Genomic DNA, 14600 nt, shown 5'->3' with positions numbered 1-14600 from the left:
CTTGACTCTGTGTAAGCACTGCTCAGCAATAACTAAAACATCCCTGTGTCGTCATCATCAACACTGTTTTCATCCAAAATGTAGCACCATAGAAACTACTAGGAAGAAAATTAACTAACCCAGCTAAACCCAGTACAGATTATAAAGTAAATTAAGCAGGACCACGAAATCTCATTCAATCATTCATACACCTGTGTTGTTAACAAGGTCCCCGGCATGGTGTTGGGCTGCTATACTGCTCTCCCAAAAAATTCCAGGTATGTTTTTTAAATTAGCATGGGCAAAAGACCATCTTGACAGACTGTTGGATATGGCCACACCATAGCAGAGGATGACAATTACTTGGAAGGATGCTGGCTATTTTGTGCCAGGGAATAGTTTTTGCCATGTTTAATTTACTAGATAGATCCTTTCTATCTAAAGATCCTTTTGAAAAGTTTGTATTAAGTAGAAAAAAGGAAGGGGGAAAACCTCTACTCTAAAAGGTCACTGAAGTGAAGCAAAATGAGGAGCTCTTGAAATTCACGGCAGCCAACTGTACTTGCTACTCAGTGCAGAACAATAAATTCTTATTGGAGTGAGAGAAGCAGAGCAAATTTTAGTGTGTTAGAGCCCTAAGTAAGGCATCTGCTGACTTCACCAGTAGGTGCATGCTTACGTATCTGCAGATCCGCTGCAGGGAAGACAAGATTTGCCAGCTGATCCCATGTTGTTCATGCTGGGATTGTTGAAGGCTGTTTTGATTTGTTCAGTTCTTATGAAAATGCCACTAACAGTGATGTTTAAAGATATTCTCAAAAAAAAAAAAAAAAGCTGAAATTTCATCTCCACACGTGAGCAGAGTTAGGCTGCTGTTGGCCCCATCACAGATGCAGGTACGCTTCTGTGGATGCGTGTGCAGGTATGTGGAGAGTGTCAGAAGCCGGGGAAAACACTCCTCCTGCTTGAGGCAACACGTGGACTGCCCCAGCTATGCAAGTCTGAAATTCCTCAAAGAGATCAGAAGGGAGCAAACAGAAAACAAGGAACATGCAGTCTGTTTGTTGCATGTGAGGGAACTTAGTAAGAGCTTGTTTCCATGACAGGATCATCCTCATGTCTTTTTAATATTTTTTTTTTTTCCAAGAACAGAAGAAAGTTGTAGTGCTCTATGTTAATCTAGTAAATGCTGAAGTAGCAATGTGACAGCTGAGTGACTGGGCTGATGTACGTGCTGGTTTCAGACAGCGTTGGTGCTCAGCACTGTCTTTTGACTGCACCAAATTACAGTGACAAAACTCAAAGCTACTGCTGACTCAAACAAGACAAGAGGTCACTGAGCCATGGCCCGTGACCTGAGCATATTTCACACCAGATTTTACTGAATTTACTAATACAGTTACATCATCCAGTTGAAAAAAGCATACAATCCCCATAAGGGCAAGTTCTTTGAATAATATGATTGGTGTTTGGGTACAGTACGCTTACACTACTTCCCATTATTGCTACAAGAGCAAATTAGTTTAACTGCTATACAGGATGGGGTTGATGAGCTAGTAGAGTTTTAGCACTGCACAAGAAAGAAAAGAGGACACCTGTGAGCCCTAATGGTATTTCTTTTTCAATTATTTTCACTGCTTTTCCAAAGCAGCAGTAACAGCCATTTCCACACAGAACATGAGTGATCAGGCGTGAGCGTTTTCTTGTTTGTGCTAAAGTGAAGCACTGAAGCCTACACGAGTTACCTTTGTGAAAGCAGAAAGAGAGGAGAATGAGGCCTATTTACACATGCTTCCTGACCAGCTTACACAGGCATAATTTACCCAAGGTTTGGTTTTGTGTTGTTTTCAAATGTGACCAGGAGACCTACATTAAAACAGCGTCCACTCATAGTTCTGTATTTGTGTCATTCTGGCTCAGTCTGTTTATCTTGACCTCCTAGAATTCATTTTAGCATGATCAGTTAGTTGTCTCATAATCTGTCAGAAAGATCCTTTAAAATGCTTAACAGACTGTTTCCATATTCTCTGGGCACTCCAGAAAGGCTTGTAGCTTTACATCCACCGTGCCAAAGCACGTATGTGCATACATGTTTGGGATGTCATAGATTTTGTTGTGCTGTAGTATTTTGTGGCTGGCTACAGCAAAAATGCACGTCTGCCACCATTATTTACAACTGGAACAGTGAGAAATTACAAACCCCACTCTTCATTAACCTCCAATAAGGCTGTTCCTGCAGCCAGTGATTGCTGTTACGTTGATGGAGTGCTAATACAGCTCAATAGCCCCGGCTGGGCTGTCTCACCCCTGACTGCACCGCAGCTCCTGCCTCCCACCACTACCCAGCACACGTCCGGCAGAAGCTGCTCAAATGATTGATGAGAAAAGCAGCTCATAAAGGCAAGCACAGTGCCCAAAGCAACAGCTGTCTAGCCCTGTCCCTGCAGTAATTAGATAAATTACCCCAAACGAAATCTTACAGGCAAGAGTAGAAGGAAGTGATAATATCCCCAGTGTCAATCCCCGATTGCTTGTGTTGCCGCGTTCCAGCCTCTGTTTGTAGTTATTTGTGTTTGATACAGATTTGACACAGCTTACCTCTCCCACCTTCCGTGCTCTTTTCACTGCTGGTCCTCCAGACAGACCCCTGCGGGCACAGGAGCCGTGGGAGTGTCAGTGGCTGGGGCTGGACTCTTGTTTTCTTTTTTTTTTTTTCTATGGCACCAGTTCTACTTTGCAGAGCCTGCTGAACCTTTGTCCGTCTCCACTGAGTAAGAACATAACAAAAGGTCCACGGTAGGTCACAAGTTGAGTTCAGCCGGGGAAAAATCCTGCAATTAGCAAATTCTCTCTTCAAGAAGTAGTCGATGTGTATATAGGGATGCACGAGATAAAAAAGAAGGAAAAGGAACGCGTTTCAGGCAGCCAAAACTGTAATAGAGCTGATTAAAAGCTCTGTGCTTATTTTTACAGTACAGAGGGAGGTACCTGTGAGGGTACTCTTCAGTGCCAATAATTACCATTTAGAGATAAATTTATGAAAAATTTATATATATTAAATTTTTATATATATTCACAAAATTTATATAATTTTTTAAAAAAATAGTGTGCATAATTTAAACACACACATATGTATGCATAAAATAAATACATAGACAAAAATACAAAGAAACCCTGTTGAGGAAACCTAGACAGTGCAGCTCTGATTCTGCTTTCATTTGTGGGATTGCACATCGGGAGTAATATTGCGGAATTCAATGACTGTAGAATGCATTCAAGAACAGAAGAAATCTTTGTAGGCAGAAACTGAAATGCAGAGAAGTAAATGGTGGTCCTGTTGGATTGAATAGTTGTCAAATGAAATCCTGTGAACTCACAGGAGAAAACACATTAAAAAAATGCTTCCCGCGCTAGCAGAATTAAGAGGTAAAGTTATATCCTGGAAGAGGCACAGTAATGATGCAGAGCATGTGGCCTTTTCTTTTATTCTCTCTCTTCACTCTTAAGCTAGGGTAATTCTTGCTGAGTTCAGCTAAATTTGCACGAGTGTAAAATTAGATCAAAATTAGGCCCAGGTTGTTTGTTTTACCAACAGGGCATGTCTCAAGAGATTGCTTTCATGTTTCCCCATAGAAACAGTCAGAGGTGCGTCTAAGGCTGCTGGGTGCTGCCAAGACCTGGTCCCTGGGATTCAAATAAGAATTTCTGGCAGACTGAGTGGTCCCATTAATCGCAAGTGGTATCTCTTAAACCCTTCAATTACAAGAGATTAGTGGGAAACTGTAGCATTGGACTAAAGGAGTAATGACACGTAGGAAGTGAAGCAGAAAACCTGCTTTCTTCTTTTTAAGGAGAAGTTCAATTTACAGTTTATTTAAATATAAATTGCAAGTATAAAGTATTAGAGTTCTTAAACTTCACTGTTCAGTTAGTTTCAAATTAACCGTACTGTATTTCTGCCTTCCCCAGAGCAGCACTGTGATCTTCAGCCTGTCTGTTCTTTAAATCGAACTGGTCTTTTAAGTCCATTAAGTTCCTGTGCTATCCCCATAGCTGGCTGAGTTACGTTCGCCTGTCCTCGCGCTGCCTCCCCTGTGGCGTGGATTGCAGGGGCCAGCACAGACTTGAGCCTCCCCCCACTACCCCCAGCTATAAATTGCATGAAGGACTGTGAAACGGCGGGGCGGGAGGCCGTGCTCTCCCATCGTTTCTACTGCTGTAGCTTAGTTGATTTACTCTTGTCATAACCACTGTTGGGAAATGCTTTGCATGAATCCTTGGGTTTAGGTTACACGCGTAATAATGTTTAATAACGGAGTGCCTACCTAATGGCAACTGCCAGTCCTTTGAGCCCAGTAATGACTGAATGTATCTGTATGCTTGCAGTGAAGTAAGCTTCGACTCCGCCCATTTTACAGGTGGGGAGTGTAAAACAGAGATTTTATCGCTCTAGTTCACAATCGTACTGCAACTGAGGCACAGCTGTTAGGACGGGTCCTAGCTCCCCAATCTCAGCCTGGTTCCCAGGCCACGAGCCTGCCTCTCTCCTCAGAAGATTCCTCTAGCTCAGGTATTTTAAAACCTGTTTTGGTCTGCCTAGCTTATTGGGCCACAGTAACGTACGCAGTTCTGAATCCCAGTATGTGTGTCTCAGGGGTAAAGTTTGCCCGTATGTTGGCTGCTTGTTGGGTTTTTGCTACCGTCACAGCTCCCATGGTGTATAGTGGACGTGTATTTCGCACAGCCGGGAGGTAATTATCTTCTCAATTAATGTAATGTAAATCAGGAGTAATTTGAAAGAGTTACACTGGTGTGAAACTGGCCTGGAAGAATACTCTAGGGTTTACAAATTATCCCATGAGTTCAAATAATCTATTGCTGCTACTTGTGTTCAGTGTCTGTCACACTGATGTGCCCATCTTTGTTTTTGATAGCATGTGATTTTTGCTGAAGACTGTCACAATGATTCGTGTCTGCTGCTGAATTTGGGCCAGCAACCATGCTGCCCAGGAAAAGCATTTTTATTATTCCTACAGCAGAAAGAACAACTTTAGACAGCCTACAATGTAGGCACCTATGTCTCTAGTAGTCATTTAAGATGCCTGTGGTGGTATAGAGAAAACAAGAAGCATTTTTGGAGCGCAACTCATGTTATCTGGAAGGCAGCTCTATAAAACAGACCACGTGAATTAAGTGCTGGAAGTGCCAATTTCTCTCTATGGTCTACAAAGGAGTCAGTCAACTGGCTTGGGTGGAGACAGCTCCTGCAGGCTGGTCTAAATGGAGGTGAGAGGAATTATCCATGATAAGCCATGCCAAGGTGCACAGACACCTTCACGCCAGCTGCAACCAAACTGGCTTCAGAGTAAGAAGTGGTCCAGCTGTCACGATATACCCACATGTAATCAATATGATATTCCTCTGCCCTAACACATAGGAACATGATCTTTTCCAACTTAAATGATTCTATGATTCTACATAGACGTGGCACTTAGGGACACGGTTTAGTGGTGGTCTTGGTAGTGCTAGGTTAATGGTTGGACTCTATGATCTTATGGGACTTTTCCAACCTAAGTCATTCTATGAACCATTAAGTCTCAAAACAAAAATCCCCAATGCACAGGAAATACAAAGGTTCGTGGCAATAGCAGTATTTTTCTTGAGAAATGTCTGTATTTGCCAGAGTTGAGGAGCCAATTGGTCAGAAAATATATGCTGTTACACAACTCCTGGGACTTCTGAGTTGAGCTCTTTTTTTATAGTCGTTCATTCAGTTTATCTGATGCTAGTAAATTTTTAGGATTTCGGTTAAATTGGTCCTTTACTCCAGGGAAAGAGAAACCTGATGCTTTCTCATGTATCACTATAGTTGTTGGAAGTTAGGAGGATTCACAGTATTACTTCAGTAAGAAGTGACAGGTATTAATCTGATTTTGTGTGAATGGGTTTAAATCAGGACCCAAGCCAGTGATACTATACTTTAACAAAACCGGTGTAGCTGAAGTTAAAACTGAATGCCCATACCGTTCGAGGCCAGAAAGAACTCTTAGACTGCCTATATAAGAAGGGTGGTTTAATTTCATGTACTATCCATTCTCCAAAACCCAAAGAAACTTAGCCCCAGGGTATTCAGTTGACTGTCCTTTGCAGCCAAGGATCAAGGATCTGGAGGACATGGATTCATAGCAGCCAAAAATACGCATAAACTTATAGGGAAATGTTTTTCTAAAGGACACCAAGTATTTTATTTAAAGTAGTTGAAGAATAGCATTTATTTGCAGATGTCTCTAATGCTCTTGATGTTGGCATCTGTTTACAAATGTGGGACACACAGTAGAAAAAGGCATAGGCATCCAAAGTTGAAAACAGAAAAACAGATCAAGACTGATACTGCTCTTTGTTTTCTTGCTCCTCTGGGATTCACAGTGTTGAACTCCCTCTCTTCCCTTTTAACTTGACTGGTGCCTCCCTTCTGAGCTGCCTGGAGACCTAGGGCTGGAATAAACATTCAAACCTTGCCCAGTTCATGCGGACTGACTGGGGGTGTTGGCTGCCTTTGGCCTCAGTAGAAATCAGCTTGCTTAGGGTTGGGTTTAGAAGAATGCCTTTGGCAAAGTATTGTTAGCGGCTTTTTTCAGTTAGAGGTTAGGTTTCATAAGCAGCTCATATGAGTAGCTGAGAAGAGAACCCGTTCACACCCAAGCAGTACTTTTTCTCTCGGCCTCAACTAATTGTGTAAAACTGAATCATGTGCACAGGTTTGTGACCATTTCACCATCTAATAGCAACTTGTTTTCCCGGGTTAAAATACGTGGAGTCAAATTACCACTTTGATTCACAGATGTACAGAGAAAACACCACAAAAATACTGAATAATCCCAATTAATCTCTGATCTCATTCTGTTGTCTTCAAAGGACTTGTGTCAAAAATGAATTTGCCCAGATTTTACTTCTCAAAGCAGCTGATTTATTTCCACATGGGATGAGCTTAGGCCAGCATGAAATGAGATCTGCATACAGAGAGCACCAGTCTCAGTGGGGCCATCAGGAACTGCAGCCTTGTCTAACCTTTAGAGCTACAACCTCTTCCCGGGGTGCCTCTGCCATTCCAATAGCAGATGTGCTCCCACCCTGTGCTAAGGTGACCCTTTGTGGTCACTTGAATGCCAACCGTGGGTGGGTTTGATATAAGTGACGTACACTTCAGGAGCATTAAGATAAAAGTTCTGTCTGGTTGATGTGAAAGTCGGTTGCTCCAGGACAAAGTGCATGCAGGTGTGGCTAGAGGCAAGTGCTGGCAGAGAATTTTTGCCCTGTAAAGTTCAGGAACTCATGTGTCTGCAGTTGGTGAATTTATGGGGAGAACCAAAGCCAGACCAATTGTCATGAGTTTTACTTCCATCAAAATTGCTTACCGACTGGCTAAGTTTGCAGTATAACCTCATTAAATCCATGAAGATGTATTTTTGTCATAGGAATAGTGTCTTATTATGTAGCCATTTAATGAGCTGTGAGCTAACGTGTTTTAACAAATATTTTATCGCTTATGACATTCCACTCCCTTGACGATAATTTCAAAATCTGACCATTAAAACAGGGCTCTTTTCACTTCTCTTTGATGGTGACACTTAGAACTGAGCAGCTCATCTTTTTGCATTTGGATTAGAATTGGAAAGGTGTAAATTGCAGATCTGGCTTTTATGTGCTTTTATTGATCAGACTGCTTCATAGAAACCGCAGCAGTTCTGATAATTTAGCAGTCTAGATTACCTTCTAGCTTTCTTAATTGGGCCACTGGGGTACAGTTAATTTTCAATTTATATTGAGAGTAAGACAAGGTGAGGTAATATCTCATCATTGTACTTGAGTAACATCAACACTAAAAGACCACGATGTACCTTGTAATTCTAAATACACAAGTTGCTTGTTGAAGTAGAGATGTGTTCTGTCTTTATTCACTGTGTATTTTAGGCCAAAATCTGCCTTTAATAATTCCTGTGTTTTTGCTTCCTTCCACTGAGACACTAGTTTCTGCAAGCAAGTATGATTTGGTCGAGTGTAATTGGAAAGTTCATTCAGCCTACCAGTCTAGAGAATCCAACAAACTAATCAAATGCGGGCGTCTTTTTCTGTGTTTGCTGACAGGTCAAAGTCATGGTGCGCATTTCTTCCACCCTTGCCAGAGACACGTCTGAGTCCAGCTCTTTCTTAAAAGTTGACCCCCGTAAGAAGCAAATCACGCTGTATGACCCGTTGGCCTGTGGAGGTCAGAATGCTTTCCAGAAAAGGGGCAACCAGGTTCCACCCAAGATGTTTGCTTTTGATGCGGTTTTCCCCCAAGATGCATCACAGGTAGGCAACGTATGATCAGAATAGTTATCTAAACAATAGCATGCACCAGGGCCAAATTCGTTTCTGCTGCAACAGTAGTACTTCCAGTGGAGTTACACCAGGGATGAGTTTGATCCACCAATGTCATTGATAATGAAATAATTTTATTAAATTGTATCTTGATGATTGTGTGCTTTCTTTATTCTTTACTGTGAATAATTGCTCCTAAAATTATACATGCAATAAATGTGCTAAATGGTGCCTAGTAGGCAAATCCTCAATACCGGCAAGTTATTGTATATTATAAAATCTTATTATTAGGTGTTTACAGCAATCTGATTAGAACTGCAGTGTTCTCTAATGCAGTCCTCTATTCATTAAGAAGTCAAGAATTTTTTATACAGTGTTCTATTGTACAGTTTACAATAGGAGGATGGGGAATTTAGTCCACAAATCTTTATTCATATGTATATATTCAGATTTCTTATTTTTATTAGTGGTCTTGGGTTTGATAAACTATGTTACCCAAATGTCACAAGGAGGACAGTAGAAGAAGAAAGTAACATTGCAAAGTATAATTAGAAAACAGTACTGTAAGGCTATTTCTGTACTTATAAACTAATCAGAGCTAGGACACAGGGCCAGCTAAAGCACTGTCGTATGATCATATCATTAGGTCAATCCCTGACCTAGTTCTGGTCCAGGCAGCCCGCACCCCCAGACTAATGCCTGGATGCAGTTCAAGGGCCAGCCTGTGAACAGTCTCTTTCTTGGCCCATTTTATTTACTATTACAGGGATAATCTGGAAATGCCCATGAACTAGGTGAATTGACATGATTTATTATCAAATGTAGTGTGCTTCACATAAAAGCCTAAACTGCGAATTCTGATTTAGTTTCACCAACTATTGATAGGCGGTTGCTGCAGAAGCACTGTAGACCATTCAGTCTGCTTGAACCTTAAATCCAAGAATGCCCAGGGTAAATTTTTATGTGGTACTTCTTAAAATACTGCTACGGTCTTCAGGATGGAGCCTACTGCTGCTAAAAGCTAAGGCGTCTCATAATAATGTAGCGAAAAAATAAGAAATGTCACCTAGCTAATACCAAAGAGGCTGTTTGTTCCCTGTACGTTCCTTACCCACCTGCTAGTGGAATTGAACTCACCCCGTAACTGGACAAATAATAGAGCCTGTAAAAATTCCTCAGTATTTGATTGGTTTTTAATTAAAAGTGTATTTTAAAGTCCACTAAATAGGCAGTTCTAACAAACCAACCCCATCCCCTTACAGTATGTGTATTTTGTTTAACCCTACAAAGGATGTTGATGCTTCAGCAAATGAAACTTGCTTGACACAGGGAAAAGTCCTGCTTCATGTGCTTACACAAGTAGGTCAAATGAATGAGAGAAGCAGGATTAGACTTTTTGATACTTCAACATGCTATCTGGAGCACTGATGATGTCATCAGTGACATATGACCATTTTCCAGTGAAAATACTCAATTGATTTTCCTTATTGTTGTTAATGGTTTTCTTTTCTATCTTTTTTTTTTTTTTTTTTAATACCTGTGACAGGCTGAAGTATGTGCAGGGACAGTGGCCGAGGTGATCCAGTCTGTTGTCAATGGGGCAGATGGCTGCGTGTTCTGCTTTGGCCATGCCAAGCTTGGTCGGTATTGTTAAATTTCCCTACTCAAGTAGTAAAGTGAATATTTCTAACCTAAGATTGCTAGTACATTGCAGTAGGGAAGACAAGATTTCATTTGTCTGTGCATAGTAATTGTATTTAAAAACGGTATACTGTGCATGACCTTGTACTACGCCTGCACCTCTCACATCTGTTTACTTTGCATATTGTCTAAATGTTGGACAGCATATTCTTTGATAGAGAAGTTATCTTTAAGTTGTTGATTCATTCTGTCCCCTGAGTACTGTAGCAATTTTTAGCACTGTCTTTCATTGTTAATGAATGAACCAACAGTGAATTGTTAATGAATGATGCAACAGTGACCTCCGGTTTTACAAATGTGCCTGGTATTGGAGACTGCCAAAATACCACTTTTATCAAGCTGCGTAAAGGCTCTGAGTATCCTCTCAAGTACTTGATGTTTGTGATGGCACTATTCAAGTGCTGTGACTGGGCACTCGAATAGTTTGGTTTGTATTCTGTTCCCTGATTAGACAATTCACTCATTATTCACTTCCTAGTCTAGTCTAGTGCAACCTGATCTAGTGGGAGGTGTCCCTGCCCACGGCAGGGGGGTTGGAACCAGATGATCTTTAAGGTCCCTTCCAGCTCTAACCATTCTATGTTTCTATGATTGTGTCTCCAACAAATCCTATTCTAATGGTTAACTGAATGTTACCAATGGATCAAAACTTGCTCTTTGCAAACATATCAGCAGCGTTTCAAGTATTCATGGAAAGAGAATAAAAAGGAGAATCATCATCATTAACACATTATTCTTTTTAAATAACTAAATTTCAAGAGTAATCAGATACTTTGTTCATGCTTATCTAAAAGTACTTTGAAAATATTGTCTCTTTAATGAAGAGAATTGTATACAGACGTACACACACGACTTCAGTTTTTTGAGAGATAAAGAAAAGCAAGCTGTATCAGGCCAAGACTATCCCAAATTGTAGGCAGCAAAAACTGGAGAGTATCGAATGCTGCAATGCCACTAGCTGTGGTACAACAAATGGAGCAGGGCCACTGGTCCAGCCAACCACAAGGCCTCTCTGGGCCAGGTGGGAGTAACACTAGGATGAGCATTTGGATATTTAATCCCCTGTGATCTGCCAAACACTAGATGGTAAATGAGATGGGAAAGAAAGCCACCAGATAATGGTGTCTCACAAGTGCTACACGTCCTTCAGACAAACAGCCTAGCTAGGGCTTTGCTGGAGCATGAGTTGAGTCTCTGCAGTTGCTTTGTTAACTGCACCACCACCATTCCACCAACCCTGGACGCACCCAGAGCTTGCCAGAGACGCTTGCATAGCAATGTTTTCTTTGCTGAACTTTTTCCATATAGATTCAACGTAAGAAATGAAACAAGGTAAAGAAGCTGCAAGTACTTGCCTGAAAGGATGTCTACCTTTATCATTTGGCTTATAGATTTAGGAGCTTTAGAAAACTTGTCTGAGAGCATTATATGTAGTGACACCTAAAGCAGTACGGGTTATACTCTGTGTCTGTTCTTAATCAGCAAACTTTTACAGCAGAGACAAGCCAGACTTATAACTGTAGAGTCAAATAATAGCAAACCAGAGGAAGATTTTGACCCAGATAAAATATATTTCTTGTTGTGCACCCACTTATGCACCAAATGATGACATGTACCTGTTTTTGTTTTTTTCTCTATGAAGTTCCATCTTTATGATCCTGGGACCAGGTTTGTGTCAATCCCAACCCCTGCGTATGAAGCATAATATAGTGCTTTGAAGTAAAATCATATTCAAAGAATACCACGCTCACAGTATTTAAAGCAGGGATTTTTAGAGACCATGGCACTCCTGCTCTGCTCAATTCCCCCTACTATTTAGCCCCATCAGAGGCTGCAGTGTAGGGACCTGCAGCACCCTCCCTGGGCAATGAAGGATGTCAGGGGAATGCATGAGGTAATGATTTTTGAAAGCAGCTCAAGATTTCATCTGTTGGTTTTAAATGCTCTCCATTTTCCATGTACTATTTGTCCGCCTGCCTATCTTTCTCCCTTGCTTACTGTCCTTATTGCTGCAACGAAGTTGTTTTCATGAGGCTGTGCAGGGTAATCTCTCTTGGCAGAAGGCTGTGAAGGTCCTGGGAGTGATGTTATCTTTTCTCCATTCCCCCATTTCTGACAGGGAAGTCATACACCATGATCGGGAAGGATGATTCCATGCAAAACCTTGGCATAATCCCTTGTGCCATATCTTGGCTCTTCAAGTTGATTAATGAACGCAAAGAGAAGACAGGAGCCCGCTTCTCGGTTCGAATTTCTGCAGTCGAAGTGTGGGGGAAAGAAGAAAATCTGAGAGACCTGTTGTCAGAAGTGGCTACAGGCAGCCTGCAAGATGGCCAGTCTCCAGGTGTCTACCTTTGCGAGGACCCCATTTGTGGCATGCAGGTGAATCCAAGGTTCATTTTACACTGAAACAAGCAATGGGACTTTCTTTTCTTTAAGCTATTGAGATGGTTCAAACTCAAGAACTACCCAGAGCGTAAAGTTTATAGACTTGAATGTGTTTACTTTAAAACATGCAAGAACTTTATGACCTGCAGCTGCAGGGCCATCTGCTCTCCTGGCCTAAATATTTGTACCTCTGGTATAACTGATGTTGAGCAGGGGCTTGTGTTTGCAATAAAATGTGAAAACATTCAGTGCAAACAAAAATTCACCTCCTTCTTAAAAAAAAAAAAAAAGAAAGTGTGATCTCTCTTTTGTAAAACAACAAACTAAAATATTTACAGTACTGCACAAATAGCTGGAGGCCATTAATACAGCTGTTTATCTGTTCATAAACTACGTTATTTATAGCACTTGCATTACCAATGTTGTAGGAAGCATTAATTGCTACTTATTAATTGCTGCCAAGAAATAAATTCCTGAGCTGGGCAAGCCAAGAATAACTCGAACTCTTCTCAGGTTTGGAGGTTTAGCAGGAATAAGTAACTGGCTCATGTATTTCCTGGGTAACCACTAGAAAGTCTCAGCAGCCCTTTTTTTTTTTTTCCCCTCTTGGTTTGAGGGGAAAAAAGGCCTATTCTTTCATTTTGCTGTCTGTGAGGGAGTATATCTGATTTTTGTATGAGTAGATGAAGAGGGAGCAAACCAGTATGATGGAGATTGAATACCTTCTTTCAACCTTAAAGGCAAAGGCTGCTTCCATCCAGAACCTGCAGAGTACTGCCTACCCAGGGATGGGGAATGGAGGGAGGAGGTAACGGACCTACAGGGTCACGTACCCTATTTCCAGCTCCGAGCATCTAGAAATCATGCTTCACATCCACAAAAGTCATGAATCGTGAGATTATAAACAGCAAGTAGTGAATTTTGTGGTTTATCTCTTTGTGGTTTAAGCCTTTTGGACATGCTTAGATCATATTTTCCGTTCTTTCCCATTCTACCTGAAGACTACAAAGCTGCTTCTTGGTTATAAATAACAATTGGGCTTTGCATTCTCACTTGACTCCTGGCTTTGGTGCTTTATGAAATATTTGCAGTATCATGAGAACTCACCCCCTGGTATCCAGTAATGGGTGCAGTCCAGCGACTATAAGATGGGAGACTTGAGTCTTCACAGTTCCCATTGGGGTGATAGATGGGCCAGTTAAAATCTGAATTAGCATACGTATGCATGTTATAAATGTTACATAACTGTAACAACTAGCTTCTCCTTATAGCTTAACTCTTTACTATGGTATTTAAGCACAATAGCAATAATAATAAATATTCCATTATTGTTGCTTATTTTCATATAGATACAGACAGAACAGCCTTTTACAAAATGAATTCTTTTAGATCAGTGGAAAAAAGGTATCTCCATGAGACGTCTATGTATCTCTGCAGTGTAAAATAATGAAATTGTGAGGAGAAAAAAAGCCTTTTTGCCTGTGTTTACAAGACATAGTGACATTCTGGAGTCGTGTCCTACACCTGAATTCTCAAAATCCTCAGATGAAGGGAGGATATTATATTATAGCCATACAGAAAAGCAAAATCAGCAGTGTGTATAGCAAATGAATAATCACCATATGTCACACTGTCTGTCATTGGGCCTTTCCAAGTATGCACATTTTCTTGTTGCTTACATTAGAGAGATCAGCCCACAGACTGGCCTGCCTTCTGCTTGCCTTGTTAACTCCTTCCTGCCCTCCTCCCTCTTTCTAGAGAGAGCTTAGCCTCCAGCTGTGTCGCCCGGCCCCACGCAGAGCCTCGGCTTTACCCCTCCTCAGGCTGATTAATGGTCGTGAAGAGAAGACAGGAGCGCTGTCTTTTTTAGGAGAAGTTAACTTTTAGTTGTATTACATAGCAGGGGAACAAACCCTGAGAACGGGAGTTCCTCACTGTTTTTGCACAAGACAAAACAAGTCTATCCTATGGGCTGTGGGCCAGCTCAGCGTACTGCCAAAACTAATGCCATCAGATTACACTGTCAGTTGTCCCTTCCACAGACTAATCTTAGGTGACATGAAACACGCATGCATTCCTAACGTTATGGGGGGTTAATAATATCTGCCCTCCTATGCTGTCTATCACTTTGGAGAGATAAGAGCAGGCTGGTGACTGGGACTGAGGTCCAG

The 14600-nt window shown here is 41.3% G+C and overlaps 1 protein-coding gene across 1 annotated transcript in view; it reads left to right on the top strand.

The window, feature by feature from the left end:
• KIF26B (kinesin family member 26B) overlaps nt 1-14600 on the top strand; it is a gene marked incomplete at both ends in the record, with an annotated part of 308377 nt that overhangs the window by 238021 nt on the left and 55756 nt on the right. The window contains 3 exons of the mRNA XM_082480432.1: nt 8125-8331; nt 9887-9980; nt 12161-12423. Coding sequence (XP_082336558.1) covers nt 8125-8331; nt 9887-9980; nt 12161-12423 — 564 coding nt within the window. The remainder of the gene's footprint in view (nt 1-8124; nt 8332-9886; nt 9981-12160; nt 12424-14600) is intronic.

Source organism: Vanellus vanellus, assembly GCF_965231255.1.
Source record: "Vanellus vanellus genome assembly, chromosome: 3".
Classification (NCBI taxonomy): Eukaryota; Metazoa; Chordata; class Aves; order Charadriiformes; family Charadriidae; genus Vanellus; species Vanellus vanellus.
Note: the sequence above shows the minus strand (reverse complement) of the source record. Positions and strands in the feature narration are given on the sequence as shown.